The following is a 21,052-nucleotide window of genomic DNA, read 5'->3' on the forward strand; positions in this document are numbered from 1 at the left end:
TGGGAGTCCTTTAGGGATATGGCATGTATAGATATACAGATCCAGTGATCACCAAGATAGTCCTATGCTGGCAGCCTGCAGCTCCTATGGATAGGCTGTCCCCCATCCCAGGGCAAAAGGCCTTAATGGCAATAAGATTAAGGGCAATAGCCCTCTGAGGTGGAGTTGTCACAAGCCTCTTCACTGCAGGAACTGGGGCAGCCCTGTCCATCTTAGGAGATGGGGTGAGAAACTCTTACTGAATTGTCTCCTTGGGCATCCAAAGGTCTCTGACGGAAACCTCTCAGGCAGCAAGAGGAGACACAGTCCCTGCTTCAGGGAACTTGTGCACTTGGCTGTGTGTGAGTGGAGACAACCAGGACCCCACGGACCAGGACAGTCCCCATCTTACACAAGTGCAGAGAAGAGCAAGAGCAGAGCAGAGGAGGATCTGTCCTCTCATGACTGATCCTGACCACGCACAGACGATGCTGTTGGACTTGCACAGCCTGATGCAAGGGTAAAAGTGGAGTCCAACCAGACTGTGAAACCCTCCTGATCATGATGTCTCTGTCCATGTAAGCATGGGGGGATGGAGAGGTGACACCGTTGCTGTGGCTGCTTGTGAAGATGTCACTGATGATGTCATAATCCAGCGGACCACAGCCCAGAAGAAAGGGGCAGCAGGAGGAGGAAGGCAATGAGGAATCCAGTGGCATGGACACAGGAGCAAGGGGGCTGGTAGGGATGGTTTGGGAACAGAGTCTGGCGTTTCAGAGGGCCAGGTCAGCTCCCACCTCTCATCTCCCACTCCTCTATACCTGAAAGCACAGCAGCAAAAACAGTTGAAATAATAGTAACAATAAGAATATCATCACTTAACAAAATACAAGCACTGTGCTGACCGTGGTCAAGAGTGGAGAAAGAACAGCAATGTCCTCAGTCATTGCTGCCAACCCCTGCATCATCCAGTTCACAGTGAAGACACCCAAGATGAAGAAGGAATTTGTGGTACCAGAAAACATCACCATCAAGCTGTTCAAGGAAGTCATCTCCAAGCACTTCAACTGCCAGACCAGCCAGCTGGTGCTGGTATTCTTTGGGAGGATTTTAAAAGACCAGGACACACTCAGGCAACTCGGGATTCACGATGGCGTCACTGTCTACCTTGTTATCAGAAAGCCAAGGAGATCCCAGGAAGAGTTGTTCCATGCAGGGAGCCCACCTGCGAGTGCCTGCTCCTCCCTGGTGCCACCCAGAGCCTCCTCCACTTCTAGCAGCACATTTGTCTTGGCTGGGAGGAGCTCCAGCAACTCGGACATGAGTGCCCAAAGCACAGAGCAGGAGAACCAGCTGCGGTGCGTGCCCAGCTCAGCAGTCATGGTGCAGGCGCTGGAAAGCCTATTTGCCCAGAGCATGCTTTCCAACCCTGACCTAATGAGGCAGCTCATCATGGCCAACCCACAGATGCAGCAGCTGGCACAGCAAATCCCAGAGATCATCCACATCCTTAACAACACAAATGTCATGAAGGAGATGCTGGACATTGTCAGGAACTCAGATATGTTGCGGGAAATATGGAGTCAAGACCAAGCAGTGAGCAACCTTGAAAATGTCCCAGGATGTGACAACACATTGATGTGTGCGGGCACAGAGAGCCAGGATGCATTGTTGAATGCAACACATGAGCAGTTTGGAAACAACTCCTTTGCTTCCTTGGTGAGAAATTGATCCCTGGAGAGGACGGGCAGGGGAAGCCAGCTCTCCTGTAATGATACTAGGGACTGTTCAGGGTCTCCTTCTCCTTCCCAGAGTGCCACCAGCATTTGTACCAGTAGCATCTCTGCTGACCTTGATCACAGTGTCACCAGCAAGACCACCCACCTGCTCGGGCAAAGCTCCTTGTTGCCCAGCCTTGGCTCTGGGGTGGGAGCTGAGACCCCCAACACAGGAGGCGTTCAGAGCATGCTCCACCAGGTCACCGAATCCCTCCAGCTGATTGTGAACTTGTGCACCTTCTACACAAAGTGGATGATGCTGTTGCTGCTGCAGAGATTCCAGCTGGCAGCCCCGGCTGCGCCCTCCGCTGAGGCCACGCAGCAGCAAGAGGACGTCGTGCAGAGGATGCCAGACTTCTTTCAGCAGATCCAGAACCCTGAAATGCTAGCAGCGATGTCTAACCCAAAGGCCATTCAGGCTTGTTTACAGATTGAGCAGGGCTTGCAGATCCTCGTGGTAGAAGCACCTGTGCTGATTCCATGGTTCACCTTCCGTCCGCGGAGTCTGGGGAATACTGGGAACTCTGCAAATGCTGCAAGCAATAGCACTGGGTCTGGCGAATCACCCCCGCATTATGGACACCATCAGGGGAGGAACAACAACATTTAAACACGCTGCAAATGCTACAAGCAGTTCTTGGGACAAGTCCTGAACCCTAGCAAGCTCCAGAAATCAAATCCCAGGAAGAACCAGAGCAACTCAAGTTAATGGGCTTCTTTAACGGTGAGGAAAGTGTCAGAGCTGTTACTGCCACCAGAAAGGCAGACAGGCAACAGCAAAGAGGTGGAAGCATTCAGTCCATTCATCGTAGCAATGTTTCCTAGCTTGCTCATCTCAGCACCTGGATTTTGATCGTTTAAAATGAAAGCCAGTGTGGTTCACGGTTTTGTGGAGAGTGATCATCTCCTTGAGATAGTGGATTTTTTTCTTTTCTTTTTATTTTTTTTTGTCTAAAAATACTGAATGTTTCAGCTGCCTGTATTAATGTGTACTGATGTACTACTGCCTTTCCTCTAACAAATCAGGAAATAAATAAATCTGGGATGCAAATCAAAAGGAATTCCCCATAGAGTAACTAGGCTGCTCCAGATAGTGCAGCAAACCCTTTTTAACATGGAGTTGTGTTGCATGGTTACATCTGGGAGGATATGGGTGCCTGTGACAGCAGGATAGGTTTACTTACCTGGGAGAGCCCTGCCACCCTGTGTTGCTGACAGGAGGTGAGCTCCATACAGCCCTGAATAGCAAGTGCTGTTCAGGGCTGAGATGCCCTCAATGGGTCCCCCATGCCCTCGCATTTGGGTGCAGCATGCACAGTGAGGGATTTCTGCTTGTCGCAGTGATGCCCGTGAGATCTCACAGCAGTGTTGACTCCAAGAAGTCACTTTTCCCCAGATCACACTGATGTCCATAACAGAGCAAGAAACCATACCATGTACTTCGGGGAATTACCATGTGATGTGCTTAGCATGCTTCAGGTATAAAATAGGCACTCTTTGCACATGACTCAGAAACTTTTTGGTTAAATAACCTGAAAGCTATGGAAAAAGCCTAAACAAATGAAACTGTTTTTCTGATGTGTACCTGGATTTTTGTACGGGCTCCATGGAAGTTAGTCTCTGAATTTTGCGAATGAAGAAATTGAGCACCAGACTGGAGACAGAGAAAACTTTTTCCAAAAATCACAAAAACAAGAAACAAAGCATGGGATGAAAAGACAAATTTACCTTATTTTGGCTCATTAGGAATACAATTTTGAAACAAACATCAGCTTTCTCATTTGGGTGAAAGAGTGTTGTTTTTTGCTAGTTATGCTGCAGTGTACTTTTTTTTTTTAACACTGAATTAAATTTAACAGCATTCATGAGGACTGAATTAAATCCTTGTTTAAAGCATATTGAAATTGCACAGCCTAGCACAATGGTGGCCTGCACACAGAGAGGTGGCTAATCTCCTGTGGAGGAGAGGGGAGACTTTCAGCAGCTTCTGCAGGTGAGCTGGGGACATCCTGCTCCAGGTAAGGAAGACCTGGCTGGGCCGGGCTGGGAAAACCATCTATTCCCATACCTGTGTAATTCAGCCTAAAGACCCTTACCTGGGAACATCTGCACTATGACAATCCCAGGGGGTAAAACCAACATACGCTCCCATTGCATCTTGTTGTGACAGTGATTCCCAGTCAAAAAGAGAAGTGCTTCTGTGCTCAGGCTGAAGAACGGGTGTATTTCCTTCCCATGCAGCTGGGGTCAGCGGGATTGGGAAGGTGGTGAGCACAGAGACCACACTCCTTGGATCCTGTGAGAGGAGGGACCTGACTTTCCATGTGGGTGTGCAGGTCTGGGAGCAAAACTGTGAGGGCACCCAAAGTTGGCTGGGCAGCAGCACATCCCTGAAGCAAGCCTGGTGAGAGGGAATGAGTGGGCAAGGACCAGAGGGAAGAGAGCAGGTGCCATGGAGCATTGCAATGATGTTAGCGGTGCCAGCCTGCACCCTGCCAGGTGTGGAGGTCATCTCCCAACAGGAGAGGCTTATGGAAACGGGTCTGGAGTCCCCTAAGCCTGGATTTTCCCTGGCTTCCCATGTCTCTGGGACTAGGTTGATTAGGGACAGCAGATGCAAGGAAGCCCAAACTCAGCTTCAAGGGAGATGTCCCCTCTTCATGCCATTGCTGCTCACTGTGACATCATTGGTGAGGTCACAGTGCATGCAGGCTGGCAGCATGGCAGTTCTGTGCGGGCAGGGGCCGCAGCAGCACGAGGAACATGAGGGAGCCCCTTGGTTGGTGAGCGAGTGGAGCAGCTGTGCAACATCTGGCTGGTATGTGTGCTCTGGGCTTGGCTTCTGGCTGCACCACAGGGAAAAGCAGCCCTTGCCCCTTTCTCACTGCTCCCTCCCAGGCAGCTGTCACCATACAGGAGGAACAACCATCCCCATATTTCAGCTGAAAGCCACCGGCCCCCATTGCTTCCCATCTTCTGCCAGCACCTCTGCTTTACAACAGACCAAAGCACAGTCCCAGTCTCAGAGTCACCATGTCCGAAAGCAAAGAAGCAGCAGGGGCTAGTCAACCAGTTGTCACCACGGATTCCTCAAATATCATCAAAGTGACTGTGAAGACCCTCAAGCAGAAGGAGCAGTTTGAGGTTTCTCAGAGCAGCACTGTCCAGGAGTTTAAGGAAGAAGTCTCCAAACGTTTCAAAACCCCCCCTGACCTGCTGGCGCTGATATTTGCTGGGAAAATCCTCAAGGATCAGGACACTCTGAGCCAGTATGGAGTTCACAGTGGGGTCAGCATCCACCTTGTCATCAGGTCCCAAAAGAGATCACAGGACGGCCTGGCAGATCAACATACTGCGACCACACTGATGCGACCTCCTGGCCACAGTAATTCCAACTTGCTTTTCTTGGGAAGCATAGCTGATCTGCAAAACCCAGGTTTGAACCATCCTATGATGTCTGAACTCCAAGGTCACTTTGAAGACCTGTTGACCTCCAGCCAGGAACTAGTGACCCAAACCATGGAAAACCTCTTGTCTGAGCTCGTCAGTTCAGACCTGGATCTGAATACCATCAACAACAACTTGTTTTTGCTAGGGTTTCCCACTGGGGTGACAGGCATAAATCTCATAGTCCTGGACTCAACAGACGTGTCGGACTTGGTGAGTAGAGTTCAAGAGCGAGATGAGTCCTTGCATGGCTTGGTAAGTGAGATAATGCAGAGCTCCTCTGTGCAGAACATCCTTGCCAGTGCCGAACTCGCCAGGGATTTCATCATGTCCAACCCTCAGATGCAGCAGCTGGCTGAACAAAATCCTGAGATCAGCCACATTCTCACCAACCCACATTTTATCAGAGAAATATTAGAAGCCTCCTGCAGCCCTGCCATGATGCAAGAGATGATAAGGAACCATGACCGTGCCCTGCACAACCTTGAAAGCATACCTGGTGGGTACGGTGCTCTGGAACAGCTCTACCGGGAAATTGAGGAGCCCATGTTGGATGCTGTGCAGACAGAACTGGGAAACAACCCATTTGCTTCACTGGACAGTAGCCCGTCCCTGAGTCGAGCCAGGCTGCCAGCCTGTACTGAAAACCGGAGACCATTACCCAATCCTTGGGCCCCTCAGTCAAACAGGGCTAGTGATAATGCAAATGACTATGACGGCCAGGATGCCTACAACAGTGCAGACCACAGTTTTATTGTGCTGAATTTGGGGCCTGCAGCAGGTGCAGTGGTGCCCAGCTCGGGAGGGATTCAGAGCATGGTCCAGCAGCTAACAGAAAACTCAGAACTCATGCATAACCTGGAGAGTGCATTAACAAACCCCCAGGGCCCAGCACAAATGCTGCTGAATAACACTTATATTTTAAGTGATGGAAATTCTCAACTGCAAGATGAAAGGGCACAGCAGCTGCCCCCAGAGATGGAAAACACTGAGATTTCATCCTTGCTGAGAAACCCCAGAGCACTGCAGGCTTTGCTACAGGTCCAGCTGGGTTTACAGACCCTCTCAACAGAAGTTCCAGATTTTGTATTTGGTTTGGGGGACCCAGATGTGGAACTGGATCTGGAAAGCATGGAAGACTCTGCAAAAAGCAGTGAGTCTGAGGAAGATGTAAGTCTAGTGTCAGATAAGGAGGAAGCAGAAAGCCAGGAGGAGATTGATGAGCAAGCACCACAGACCAGATTTGATAGACAAATGCAACAGCTCAGTGCCATGGGCTTCCAGGACCAAAATGCAAACTTGCAGGCTCTGATTGACACAGAAGGAGAGGTCAATGCAGCAGTTGAGATACTGGCAAAAACACAGTCATCAAATGAGATCCCGTAACTGGTTCATTTTGCCTGTTGTAATTTGGTCTTATTACGCACTAAAAGCAGCAGGGTGCATATTAAGACATTGTGTACTGTAGCTTTCTTTCATCTATGAGAATTCATTGCTTATTTGCTGCACAGATGCCTCAAATCCAAAACCGTAGAGATGAGGGGTTCTCTGTGTTACAGAAACAGTGAGGGCAGGCCCTGTCTGAATGTGGTGCACGGGTAGAGTCTGTGCTCCATGTGTGCAAGAGAAAAACACATCAGAAAAAGACATCAGGGGGAGAAAATATGCCATTTTACAGGTTAGGAACTGAGACCCAGAGATGTTGAAGACGAGCTGATAAATGAACCTGGCTCCCATTTGGACTCCAAAATAAATGATTGCACTTTGACAGCTGCTTTTTTGGAAATATGTCCATAAAGAAGAGCAGCAGGGAATACCTAAGCCATCTAGTCTGATCCCTGCCATTGTGGGCACCTGCCTTTCCTCAGCTGAGCAAACTTTGCTTTGAAAGTCAGCCTGTCACTTTTCCCAGTGCTTTTCCTATGGGAGGAAGGTCCATGATGACTAGAAATCACCTTCTGATTTCCATCCAGATCATGTTCACAGCTGGTTTTTACCCACCCATTCTTGTGCAAAAGTTTTTAGCTTCACTCACCAGTTCAGAGCTTCTGCCATCAGTAAATCCCAAACTCGTGATTTGCCCACTGTCACACATGGGACCTGGGACAGAGACAGGGTTTAGGACATCTTCTCCAATCCCTTCCTCAGGCCCAGAGCTGAGTCTTTTCACAAGTGCTGTCTCCTATGTTTTGCCATGTGTGATTGTGAGTCTGAGGCTGTGAATGGGGTTGTATCACATGCAACAATAATGTTTTTTAATGCAGTCTTTAAAATGTAAATCCTGATAACTGATGGGGAGAGCCATAGGGTTTCAAGACCTGGTGTAAACATGGTCAGGATCATCCCAGCTACCTCCCCTGCAGCCCCTTCTGCCTGTTTCTCCACCAGTCTCATCACATCTTCCCTCTCTTGCTCCTTCCCCTTCCCCTCTCTGTCCTGGCATCCAAACTCTAAGCCTCTTTCGTCCTGCCCTGGGTTTCCCACTCATTTCTTTTGCAAGCATTCATTCTCTCCTGGCTTCCTTCCCTCACCATATGTCCCTTGAGAGGTTTTCTACCCGGAAATGTCTTTTACCTCCTACTCCTTTACCTACCCCCTCTTCGGTCTTTAGCTATTGGCAAACTCAGACATGTTGTGTCCAATCTCTCCTTGCTACTTTTGCAAATTGTTCCCTCTCTCCCCATGCTCCCCTTTTTTCACCTTTCTGGAGTTTTAGAATTCTCTTTGACCTGAATAATGCGATAAAGGAGGAAAAGGGTGTCAGTGGCTGTTTCTGAGGGAGGAGCTGGGGGGGTCTGCCCCTCCTGCCTGCCACTGTTTGAGCTGCCGAGGGCATAAGGACATTTTGCTGAGTGAATGCAAATTATTTTTGTTTTCTGATTTGAACTGCAGCCATTGCAAAGCCTGGAGAGGCAGCTGCAGTGCAGGCCTGGGATGCCTGGGGGAGGAGTAAGGACCAGTGTAGAACTGGGCCTGTGGAGGTGGGCTGCATGCTTAACAGACTGTGGCTGTGAAATAGCCCTGTGAAGTGTTCCTCTCTCATAGCGGACTTCATGCAGGACCATTTATATGCCAGTGGGCATGCTTAGTCTAACCAGCTGTGATAAAGCCAATTCACTGTGACGGATTGAGCCTCCAGCAGTGATTGACAAGCTGATCTTGGTCATGTCCTCTATTTACTGATGGGGGAAAACTTCAGCCCTACCCTCTCTCCAGAAGCTGGTCTCGGCTTTGACCCCAGGGATATAGTTTGTCCCAAGGGATGGTAGGCACAGGCTCTTTGGGGTCTCCATGCAGCAGCCATGGCCTGAGGAGAGTGGTATCAACGCCAAGCCGAGTGTTTACAAATTCTTCCAGCAGTTAAAGCTGCTGATGTTGCTTCAGGATTGTGCTGCTGTAAAGTGCCCTTTCCTTTTGGCCATGCTCAAAGAGACTGATCACAACAGCTGCTGTCGAAGTCCTGCATGGCTGAACACATGCACAGAGCCTATGCGATGTGTGCTGGGATGTTTGCTGGGGTGAGACACATGCAGGTGGTAGACACCAAACACAGGGATACAGATGTGGGTTGTGTACCAAAACTCCTAACACAGCTAGTGGAGATCTTGGTGGTTCTCACGCAGAGGAGCCTAGCACCATCTGAGATGGTCTTGGACATCTGAGAGGTCCACATGGGGCTGGTAGATGGGAGACACAGGACCTACATGACACCTGTGTCCTTCTAGATCAGTGGCTGGAGATGAGGAGGGACAGAATAGGACACATCAGAAAGTGTGTTAAAAATGGGTGCAACAGAGTATTTCTATAAAATGCTTATATTTCAAATTCAGGCAGCTTTAAGGTTTCAGTTACAAAAAAAGTGCTAAAATAATTTGCATTTTTAAATGTATTTTTACTCTGTTTTCATTATAAGCATCTTGGCAAACCTGAGAGGAATTCATGACACATGAAGGTGTCACTGAATGTAGATTTTTTTTTTTTCTCACAGAAATGACCCCCTGATTTTGCTCAGCTTCTCTATGGGATTGTGTGTGTGTGTGTGTGAGAGACCTGGGAGTTGCCAGAGGTCTGTGTTTCCTTGCACTTTGTGCAGTGGGGGGGGGGGGGGGGGGGTGTAAGTATCATCATTGCGCTTGCAGGATAGCCTGAACTGTCACTGCTTTGCACATCCTTCTCCCTTCTCCTTGTCCACGGAGGCAGCTGGGTTGATAAACCACAGCTATCTAACTTACGAGCAAGCTTATATTCCTCATGCCTGAAAGCTGGGCTTTTTTAAAGGTATATGGGCACCTGAAGACATGGGTGATAGCATCTCTAAAAAGAGATGCTACCTCTGTCTTCAGTGTGCCAGAGCACTGACAAAACTGGCCCTGGCTTTGCAGCTCCCGAGAGATTTACCCCAACAGCCACCTCTGCCCAGTGCTGTGAGCCATGGGGTTTGATCCCCAGTCCTGCGTCTCATCTCATTTAGTGACATTAAAGCTCAACAGCTCCCAGGTTGGGGCATGCAAAGCTGAAGGGATCAGAATTTTGCACCTTGGTTGAATGCTGCATCTCAGGGTCTTGCTGGAGAGGAGTCCATGTCCGAGAGGGGAACTGAGGCCAGATTTCTGGTGGGCTCTTCAATCCCTTTTTCCAAGATTGTTCCCACCTCTCCCAGTCCTGGCGGCTGTGCTCGCATCACCACGTGCGCCAGGACCGCATGGTGGCATGGCGTTGTCCATCCTGCTAACGACAGCCACCCTCCAAACCAGGGGAAGCCCTGGCCAGGGCCAGCCCCTGTGCCTGGGGATCGTTTGAGAGGCTGCTAGCTGGCCAGGACTGAAACACCAGAAAATGTCCCAATTTATTAGTACAGATGGCTGAGCCTCAGTACCCACCCATGCTCCCTGCACTGGTTAATTCAATGACACAAACTCAGATCATGGACAATTCCTGGAAGATGTCTCCGGCCAGGTCAGAAGCATGAACACCATCTGTCCAGAGTCACCCTAGGTAGCATTAATCATGTTTTTTTTGATGCCTCAAGCAGTGAAGCCACTGCAGGATGGACCAAGCCATTCTCACCACCCCTTGGGCCATCAGCACCAGCGCCGTGCTCTGACCCAGCCGGACATTGTGCCTTATCTAGTACAACAATCCTAAATGTCTGCAATCCTACATAAGCTTCAGCACGGCGGGATTTTTCTTTTGGGAGTTTTATGTGCATTGAGGCGTGAGCTCCAGGATTGCTCTTGTGAAACTATTCTTGTTCATGGCCACAAATGCCATGTTTCTCTAGGTGTGGGTGTGCTCCTGAGCCTGTGACATGCACGGCTGCCTCTGCTTGAAGGCTCATTTGGACTGAAATGATTCACCCTGCAGAGAACAGCTCATATAGAATAGCACATTTCTAAACCTATATATGGTTGAGATTTCTGACTGAGGAGAGCAGGATTCTCCTGTGGGAAGAAGGGCTGATCGATGGAGTCGAGGTCAGCATCCTGTCACTCATTCGGGGAGGGCTCCTTGCCCCCTGACTCTTCCTCCAGCCTCCTCCACCCCACACAAGAGCACAGCCCACGGATTGCTTCTCTCACTGCTATGGGGAAACTTTTCCAAATTCCTTCTGCTGCATTGATCACCGCGTCTGCGATGCATCATGCTGGCTAATCTATTCAAAACATGGTTTGCTATTTATACATACGTGGCTAAGATTTTTTGCAAAAGTGACTGTTTGAGTCAGGTTTCTAAATCTGGATGCTGAGCACTTTTGAAAAGTCAGACCACTTATTTAGGACTCAACATGTCTGTTGTTTTTAAAGTCTGGCTGTGTGTTGCCACAGTCTGCAGCTACCTGACATCAGTTCAAGCAGGGCCCTCAGGACAGAGCCACGTGAGCGTAATTGCGTGCTTGGTGAGGAGGGAGCCAGGGCACATATGGAGCTGGGCACTGGGGACCCATGAACGTGTCTGCACAGGGCACCGTTGCTCATAACGTCAGTGGTGCAGGGGTGACTGGAAGAGCAGGGAGGGATGAAATCCCAGGGAACATCTAATAGACTGAAGGACACTTACAGAGCTGCTAACCATGGTGCAATGCCTTCCCCACGGCCCTCCGGGATCCTAGAGACACTGTACAAATGCATCCACCTTCCTGGCTCTGGCATCCCGGAGCACGGCCAGGGATCCTCGTCCCTGTTAGGGCCAAGGAGATGGTGAGTTGTTTGCACTGGGCGTTTGGGGTTGGTGTTGTCCAGTTGTGTCCGGTGAGAGGTGGGCTGTGACCCCATGTGCAGCCAGGGACGGACCTCTGGGATGGTTGGATTCCGGCTCAGAGGTGCCAGTTTCCCAGCCGACAGTTGTCAGGTAAAGCTGCTTCCCAGGGCTCCCTGCCTTGCTGACATGTCAGACCAGCCATGGTTTTGGGATTACTCGCTTTTGAGAGCAAGGGCTGCCTAGTTAAGCATGGTGTGACAGCACAATTCGGATGGTAAATCAAAGCAATCCCCGCACGGACCCCCTGGCCAGAGCCCACATCTGGGCTGGAACAAGAATCACTGTAGGGATATAAATTCATAAGTTACAGCTTTTAGCTTAAGGTAGGCTGAAAATATTTTAAGAGAAGAAGGATCCAAGGGAGTGCGCAGAGGTAGCTGTGGCAGATGCAGTGTTAGTGCTGTGTTTGCATTAATGCGGTTGTACACTGGTGATTAGATTGTGGAGGAAGGGCTCCGCTGCTGAGATGCTCCTCTGGCGCGAAACTCCTGTTTGTGCTGAGAGTCCCACCTGCAGGTGCAACGGGACCCCTGTTTACTTGCAGTTTAACGTCAGAAGTTAGGCAAAGAGATCACTGACTTTTAGTATAACAGCACAGAGTTTATATGCTATCAGCATTAATAACATTTTATGCCTGTTAATATACCACATATATTTTTATTTCATGCAATATTTATACTGAATTATTTAATTAATTTACAGCATGGTTTATTACAGTCATTAATTTTTTAAAAGACTTCTCTGTTTTATTTTGTTTCTCTGGAGCAGATTCCTTGGACTTTCTTGGATTGGGATATTTTAGACCTGAAACGGTGTCTCCCCTCTCCCACTTGAAGGTGAACTGAGATCCACCTCTGTCTTTAAAAATACAACTGTTTTGTTTTTTCCTAAGTCTATTGACTCTTCTGGTGTGCAGCAACCTCACAGTTTTGTTTTAAAGTACTTGCATCACTTTCTCATCTCAGCTGTGTGGAATAAATCCTACTTTGGGTTTTGATACTTAAGAGCTGAATGTTACTGCAGAAGCTGGTGAAAGAAAGTGGCGTCCTGTTTTAATTTGTGTGAGTCTGGGTCTGACCCAGCCTCCAGCGCCCTTTGGACCCTCTCCAGGGCAGCAGTGCAAGCCCTTTCCTTGGCTGGTGGGGGAACTCCATCTCACACAGGTTTTCCCATGGCCCAGAGGACCCTCCAACTGCCTGTTTAAATTTTATTTTTGCTAGATTGTCATTGACAAAGAGGTGCAAAACAAGCAGCAGCTTTTCAGTCCCAAAGCCAAAAGAAAAGAGAAGCTCGGAGATAAGGAATGAGAGGGCAGTCTACTTCAGACTCGGAGACAATTTTGTTCTCTAACCTAGTGTGAGTTCAGGTATCTTAAAACTCTCTATTATTCCCTCTGCAGTTTTTGATGTCAGAGAATATCTCGTGCATCCCTGCAACAATTTGACCTTTCCTCTCTCTCCTTGCGTGACTCCCTCCTTTCTCCACTCTGGACTCACAGTACATCAATTTAATGTGTTTTTTTGGGTGATGAGGATTGATTTGGTCTCCATTCACCCAGGTCTAAGCAGAAATATTTGGAAGAAAAATGCACTTACACCATGCTAAAATCAAGTGAAGAGAAAATTTGGACAGCTGCCCTTTTCACATCATAGGAGAAGTACATGTTGCAATACTTTGCAGACCACGGGTCTACATAATTTAGGATCATACTTCTGGCTGTGGCCATTAGCAGATTAGAGAAGGTAATACAAGGCATTTGGTAGCAGGCAACGATGGAATAGCTTTAGTATGTGAAATAAAGTTGTGCAGTGTCTTCTGTCTTTGTTTTCAGGTGAAGATTATGCCACCATTCAACTTCACCAGCTGGGCTCCAGCAACATTCATCCTGACTGGCATCCCTGGCATGGAGAAGTCACATATCTGGATCTCCATCCTGTTCTGCTCCATGTATCTTGCAGCCCTGCTGGGAAATGGTGTCTTGTTGTTTGTCATAAAGACAGAGCAAAGCCTCCACGAGCCCATGTACCTTTTCCTGTCCATGTTGGCTGTTGCTGACCTAATGATGTCTACCACAACGGTGCCCAAGATGCTGGCTCTATTCTGGTTCAACGCTAGGGAAACTTCCTTTGGTGCCTGCCTTACCCAGATGTTCTTCCTGCATTTCAGCTACTCTGCAGAGTCTGTGGTCCTGGTGGCCATGGCCTTCGATCGGTACGTGGCCATCTGCTATCCCTTGAGGTACACGGCTGTGCTGACACAATCAGTCATCATGAAAACTGGCCTGGTGGCTGTCGTGAGAAGTTTCTGCATCATATTCCCATGTATATTTCTTCTGAAAAGGCTGCCATTCTGTGGGCACAACGTCATCCAGCACACCTACTGCGAGCACATGGGCATAGCCCGACTGGCCTGTGCCGACATCTCCGTCAACATCTTGTATGGCCTAGCAGTGCCTTTTACAGTGATAATGTTAGATATAGTACTAATTGCTGTCTCTTATATCCTGATACTTCTCACATTATTCAGACTCCCTTCTAGGACTGCCCGTCACAAGGCTTTTAGCACCTGTGGCTCTCATGTCTGTGTTATATTACTTTTTTATGTCCCTGCATCTTTCAGTGTTTTAACACACCGCTTTGGTCACACGATTCCCCGCCACATCCACATTCTGCTGGCCAACCTGTATGTACTCACCCCCCCGATGCTGAATCCCATCGTGTATGGTGTGCGAACAAGACAGATAAAAGAGAAGGTTGTAAAAGTGTTCAGCTGCTCCACAAATCATTTTATGAGTGAGTAAGAGCGAGATGTCACTACCAGAAAATGATGAATATCTTGGCAGGACTCCAGAAAAAGCCCCCAAACTTTCTCTCTTTGCATTGTTTCAGGTAACATTCCTGAATCTTCTGCAATCACAGTCAAATACAGAACACCTAAGATCTCCCATGTCACCTTCCCCAACAGTCCATAGAAAATTTAAGACAAAAAAAACAAAGTCAGGCTCTTTAAAGGACTGGAAAAAGAGGGTGATCAAGGAAATGAGAACCTATACCAGTTTGTGTCATTTGTGGGAAATTCCCTATAAAATGGAGATTGACTGCTTTCACTTCAGGGTAGCAGCAAAGCCTCCATCTCAGTCTTTTTCTCTGGTGTCAGATGAAAAGATGTGTAATGAACTTGTTCCTCTGAGTTGCAGGTGTGTACCAGAACTCATTATAGGAATTGCTTCTCTATTAAAATGCATAGAATTGAAAAAGTCTCCAAAAGGAATAATACAGAAATAAAAGCAAGTGTTGCAGATTAGTATGTATGAGGTCCTTTCCTTAACTATACTTTAAGCAAATGTGTAGATGAGAAACTGTTCCAAAAAGAATGCCTGAAACTGTTTATTTTTTAATAAGATGGGTTATAACAGAGGAATGTGGATGCTTTAGAGGCATCAAGTCATGCGACACAGAAGTACTTTTGGCTCCAGAAGTGACAGGCTCTGCCTGAGGAAACTCTCACTGCTCAGAGTGCCCTTTCCTAATGGGCACGGTAAAGCTGCCCTATGAGAACGAGAACAGCTCAGCAAGGTTGCAGGGAGCCTCCCTATGGCTAAAAATGAACAGCTTGAAAACATCCCAATACAGGATGCTTTCCATATGTTTGTTGCTATCCACATTTATTTGATGACTCCAGAACTCCACCAGTGCCCCAACAGGATGTACGACTCCATGGCAGAGACAAAATGGATGGAGAACACCCGGGTGAGCCAGGCCCCCAATGAGATTTCCTTGGAACTGAACCAGAAAATGCTCGGGGCTTTTGGTACCACTGATGTATCCCTAAGCCCACATATCTTTCCCTACCTGTGCTGGTCACCACTGACATAGTACTGTCCTCCACTGTGCTGGTGACAGCCATCACACAGGAAGAGAATCATGGGCTCGTGGGCCTGGGGTCCTGTGCGATAATGAGCACCAGTGCACCCTTTCCCATTAGTGCACTGATGTACCTCAAAAAATGGGGTGGAAATCCATGTGTGAGACTCCTCCAGGCCTGGGATGCCAACCAAGAAGAGGAATTCAGGTGTGAGGCCTCTTTGAGCCACAGTTGACATGATACATTGGGATCCTTTTTAGCTTTCACTACAAATGAAGGGCAAGGAAAAAAAGACAATACTGTTTTGGGGGAAATCTGTAATAACGGAGCTGGGTTCTGCCTGATCTACCTCCCACCGCAGCCATGTCTCCTACAGCAGCTGGCTGGGCAGGTCCCTGAGATACTGCCACGTCATCTGAAGCTTTTGCTTTCTGGGGAAAATCCCCAAATAGATGGATGTATGTTGCCCCTTGGCCTGCTGTGAGACATTCTGCCGGAGCAAATAGCCTTAACACAGGACTACCAAGCACAGCAGAGTCACTTCTCATTTATCCATGAGAGACCAAGGGCAATATCCAGATCTTTTAATGCTCTGGAGTTTCCCTGATATTGACAGTGTGGAAACAGGCTTAGCTTACTGTGAACTACAGCTGAATGTGGGAAAAATATGGATCCCTCCACCCTGAAAATTCAAGGGAGGATTCAGCCTGACTCTGGGTCTGACTTACACCTGACAAAGGCTGTGCTTTCCAGCAGATCAAGTGTGCTGTAAAAGCCCAGGCTGCGGGTAACCCTGATGTCTTTGAGAGCCCAGTGAGAGAGGGGATATGGGCCCTTTTCTTAGGAGATGCTCAGCTGGGGACCTTTGATGGAAAGTACTAAAGAAAGATCATTTTAACATTCCTGTAGTGGGGGATGCTCATAGTTCCCAATCCTTCCTGGTTTGGATAGGAAGTCTTTTGGGAAAATATTTCAATTGCTGGCTGGAATCCTCCACAGCGGGGACTGGAAATGTCTCTGGAGTCTGCTGAGGGCTTTGATGGTGAGTTGTTGGATGAAAAAATATTATATATGTATGAGACAGCAGTGACCACCTCCAGAGTTTTGTCCCCTCTCTAAGAGTCAGTGATGAGCATCTTTGGAGCATGTCTGCCAGGCTGAGCCCAGAGGCCCGGCTGACTGACAACACCCCATTACTGGATCCTTCACAGGTCTCACATGTTGGCCAAACACAGTGTTACTGCCACCAAGGCTTTTAATGCAGGTGAAACCCTTGCTTGGACACCTTTACTGAAGCTCCCATTAACTTAATGAGAGCTGAGTGCGTTTAAACACTTCACAGGACAAACCCTTGTCTGAGAAGATTGACATCAGTATATTTGCCTCTATCTTTCAGCAAGATTTCCAGCTCTCCAATAACAGAGGCAAGAAATGTAGCCAGTTTCCAAGTATTGCTGGGCTCGCTGCAGTCTGTTCCAGAGGTTACGGCTGGCACGGGTTAGACCCGCAGCACGGGCAGGAGAGGCTGAGCAGCCCTTCCCTTCTGTGTGAGCTGGATTGTGCCTCTCCAGGCAGAGCAGAGGAGAAGGTTACCAATCTCCAGGCTCACTCTACCCCTGCTTATCCCCTTCCAGCTAGTAAAAATACCCCAGCTGCAGCAACGGGCAGCAGCTGAGAAGGAAAAATCTCATTGTGTTTACTTAAGCCTGTGGGTCTGTTGCACAAAGTATCATGGACAGAGTGTTTTTAAAAAAAATATTGAGATCTTTGCATGGGGTAACATTTGCTTCATCAAATCTCAGACAGGATCTTTGGTCGCTGTCTGGGTGTAGATGGGAGTCTCTGCTGCAAGGGTCCTTTCAACGGCCTCTTCAGCTGGATCAAGTGAGACTCCTCAAACCCTTCTTTGGGCTGAACTCATATCCACCTGGCCATTTGTCCTACGTGACTACTCCAGTGCATCCATTGCTATTGATCATCTTAAAATGCATACAAAACGTCTCATACCTATTATATCTTACAGGATCAGTTTCTACTGACTATTTACAAGTCTCTTATCTGTGGACAGTTTGGTCAATTCTACAGCAGGAACTGCCTGAGTAAGTCTCTGGGGTGGTCAGGATGCTAATCAACTAGCAAAGCATGGAAACAGTGCCTGTCGTATGGTCAAGGCCCAGCAGGACCTGACTGGGGGAATCTTTGGGACTGCCCGAAATTCCCACCGGGACAACTCCTGTAACAACATTAGTCCAATACTTTGTTCTGAAGGTGCTTAGGAGTTCAGTCAATCACCTTATCTGGGTTCATCTTTTCATCTCTGCAGAGATGAGCCAGGGAGTTCCTGGACCATCAAGGGAATTAAGGGCACTGAGTGTGCACAGCCCTGACACCGAGCTGCACAGCAATTACAACAATAGGACAAACTTGAATTTCACCCTTATATCTCACCTGAGTGGCAAAGAGCCCTCCTGAAGCCTGTGACTTGCCAGCCTGCTGTCCAGGACACCCAGGCAGGGCTGTTCGCCAGCTGGTGGGGATGTCTGCACTCTTCTCCTGCAAGTCCCAGGAGATACATGGCCAGCAGGGAGCAGCAGGACATTAAGCTCTGTGAGCTGGAGTGAAACCAGCCTCCTGTGCCTGCAGTGAGTGCTGCTTGCCCACCTCTGCTCCCTCTGCCCATGCATTTGGGCAGCACAGACCTCCCCTTACCTTTTTTGTCAATCACAATATATATATTTTATATATTTATATGCAGAAAGTCATATGAAAAGTGTATATTTATAACTCACTAAATACTTTATCACTGCACAATCCCTAACTTTAACTTGAAATTTGTAATCATTACAGGCTTAAATATCTGTAAAGAATGTGTTTGTCTGAAGAAGCTGACACAGCAGTGTCCTTCAGGTATTGATTATGATTCAGTAAGAATAATTCTGCCATTCTTAATCTCCTAGCGATATGGAAGGCTGATTGTGCAAAGCGTGCTACCAATCAGAAATTTGATAACTGGCAACTGCTGGTTGGTTCAAAAAGGAAGCTGACAGCCTGTAGCTAAGGCTACGGTCTCCACAGCCTGCAAGGGAGCTATTTCATTTTGTCACATGAGCATCTTCCGCTGAGTGGAAGCCACAGAAAGATTTCACACCACCTTTCAGCCCCTGCTGCCGCTGGTTCTGCTGAAATGAGGAGGAGAAAAATGATGTGCAACTGCCTGAGCCTCCCTATCCTCTCGATGGGCTGTGGGTGGAGGGAGGCCATCTGGAGCTGTTTGCCACTGTCACTGTCAAGACTTCCAAGGAAAGCTTGGTTAGAAACATGCCAGGCTTCAGTTTTGACAGATGAGGCCGTATTCTGGATCTCTTTAGCATATATATCCTTGCATAATGCAGTCTCCTTGGCTGACCTAAAGAACTGGAAGTTGCTCAAGGAATTGCAGTTAGGGTCAGGAAAGGGAGAAGGATACCATAAGTATAAAATATCCATACGATTCAGATATGGCCTTGAAGTGCATGGGCATGGACAGGAGGCTGAGGATGGGAACACAAGGTGGTGAGATCCCTGTTGTTCAGAAAGCTGCAACCAGCTCTTAGATCCTGTTGCTGGTGCTGTCTGTGTAGGCCAGCGTGGTGGTAGGTGTGAGGTTGTGTTACAAATGATGGACCACATGGGACATGCAGGACTGCATTCATTCCAGCTTCAGGTCAGGAGCAAAAACCCAGCAAATGTGGGCTAATTCCACTGCGGTCCTCTCTGGGGTGGCCAGGATGGGGTATAGCTCATGGGATTATGAAGTACTGACAGAAAGCCGTGACCAACAGCCCCTGTCTCAGGGAGGACATAGGAGGAATGGTGGTCCTGGAGAGAGCAAGTGCTGAACAACATCTCCCTGAAGAGCTGTAGCCTGCATTAGCAGCTGGATAGGCACCAAACCTTATTCTGTATTTAGAGTCATTGCATTGCATATGGTCTAGACAGAGGGTCTGCACACACCAGTTACCATCCTGAGTATTTATTTGACTTGCAAATCACACATTTAGGGCATTTTCTTCCAATGTTCTTGCCAATGCCTTCTGGCAACTGAAATCACTTATGATCAATTTCTGCTAATATTGGCTTCCCATCAGTAAAGGCATGACACTTTTTGGAGTTACACAATAAGCCTAAGCTTTCTCTTTTATTTGAGAACACTGGTGTTAATTTTTTTGCTAGCACCTGTGGTGCATAAACTACTGATTTCAGTTTTAGCAGTACAAAGACAGCTGTGGACAATTTAGTTTTGTGTTCACAGTTACAGAGTCTCCTAGAATTTCCTCCTATCAGCTCCCTCAGTTCCTCCTGTTTACTTGTGTCTTGGCAGTCTTTTATTGGTAATACTTGTAGGTTACTTCTTGGATTATGTTCAAATTCTCTACATAGTTGGCTTCTCCAGAGGTCCGTTTGTATCTACTTCTTGGAGTAAGGAAATGTTGCTTCAACCTTACTGGGACCTAGTTGCACTTTTAATTTTTTTTTATTTATTTTTCTGTTATAACTCACATTAAGTTGCATTTGTATTATTTATCTAAAATTATTCATGACCAATGTGTAGTCATTTGCTATGATGTTAACATTATCAGTTAGCTCTTCCCTGTTGCTGGGGTTTGCTTTTATGGGGTATTTGGGGGAAGCAATGATACCTACTCCCTGAACCACTACTTCATTATACTTTTATTTCTCCTATAACAGAATGTACCAGTCTCTTTTTGGATGTCTTGGCAAGACAGTCTGAATTTTTGCTGTAGGATTTTTCTTTTTTTTTTCAGGAGTCTCAGACAATAACCAGCAGTGACACTTTTTTTCCAAAGAAATCAAAATCTATAGATATCGTCCATGAGGGTTTGAGCCAGAGGAGAACAGTGTCTACCAGATCTGTGTAGCATGGACAAACCAATCATTGGGATGTAATAAATCAGGACAGCACAGGTATGAGAGATGCAGGTGTGCAGGGCCTTGAGGCACTCTTCCTTGGATGCAATATTCAGCACAGTCTTAATGATCATGACATAAGACGGGATGATAGACAGCAAGTCTAGCCCACGTGTGGCCAGGACAACAAATGAATACTGCTGATAATGGTGCCTGTACATGACAGCTGGATTAAACTGGGGTGCAAAAGGAGGAGTGAGCCAGCACATGGGGTCTGCAGAAACGCAGCCTTTTCAGAGAAAGAGCGATGACACCATTAGTGCTACACTCCTCACCGTGAGCCCCAGCCCCACAGGGCCTGTTCTGGGGTTGGTCAGGGCAGATGCATATTGCAGGGGGTTGTAGATGGCCATGAAGCTGTGGGGTTTAGCTCCAGTATTCCTTCTAAATAAAAGAAAAAAGGCATAAATATTGTAACCTTATGCCATGAAGACACAAAGCTGGCCGCACTGAGAGGAAGACATCATTATCTAATGTCTTTTGACAAATATCTGTGTCCTTAACCTTTGGGTAATTCTGAAGTTTGGATGAGTGTGCTACACGAGTGAGTGGGAAGATACATGTAGATGGAGCATAAACAAGTAGGGAAAGGAGCGAATAACTGGTGAATGAGGGGAACCCATATCTGAGAAAGGAGGAAAAAGGGAGATTTGCAAAGAAAAGCTGTGCTGGGGTGCAGGCGCTGGAGATGACAATGATAAATGGAAGGCGTGTGCTCATTAAGCACTGGCTGTCTCTACATTTCTGAGGACTGGACA

General features: G+C 47.7%; 1 protein-coding gene and 2 pseudogenes across 1 annotated transcript; all 3 read left to right on the plus strand.

The window, feature by feature from the left end:
- Nucleotides 1-912: 912 nt before the first annotated feature.
- LOC106489340 (ubiquilin-1 pseudogene) lies at nucleotides 913-2,582 on the plus strand (annotated as a pseudogene).
- Nucleotides 2,583-4,790: 2,208 nt separating this feature from the next.
- Nucleotides 4,791-6,590, plus strand: LOC106489342 (ubiquilin-1 pseudogene; annotated as a pseudogene).
- A 6,712-nt stretch (nucleotides 6,591-13,302) lies between these two features.
- Nucleotides 13,303-20,245, plus strand: LOC106496800 (olfactory receptor 52B2-like). Its single transcript, XM_067289484.1, has 3 exons — nucleotides 13,303-14,214; nucleotides 16,961-17,038; nucleotides 20,132-20,245. The coding sequence occupies exons 1-3, from the start codon at nucleotides 13,303-13,305 to the stop codon at nucleotides 20,243-20,245; spliced, it is 1,104 nt and encodes a 367-aa protein (XP_067145585.1).
- The last annotated feature ends 807 nt before the right edge of the window (nucleotides 20,246-21,052 follow it).

This window comes from Apteryx mantelli, chromosome 1 (assembly GCF_036417845.1).
Source record: "Apteryx mantelli isolate bAptMan1 chromosome 1, bAptMan1.hap1, whole genome shotgun sequence".
NCBI classification, from domain to species: Eukaryota; Metazoa; Chordata; class Aves; order Apterygiformes; family Apterygidae; genus Apteryx; species Apteryx mantelli.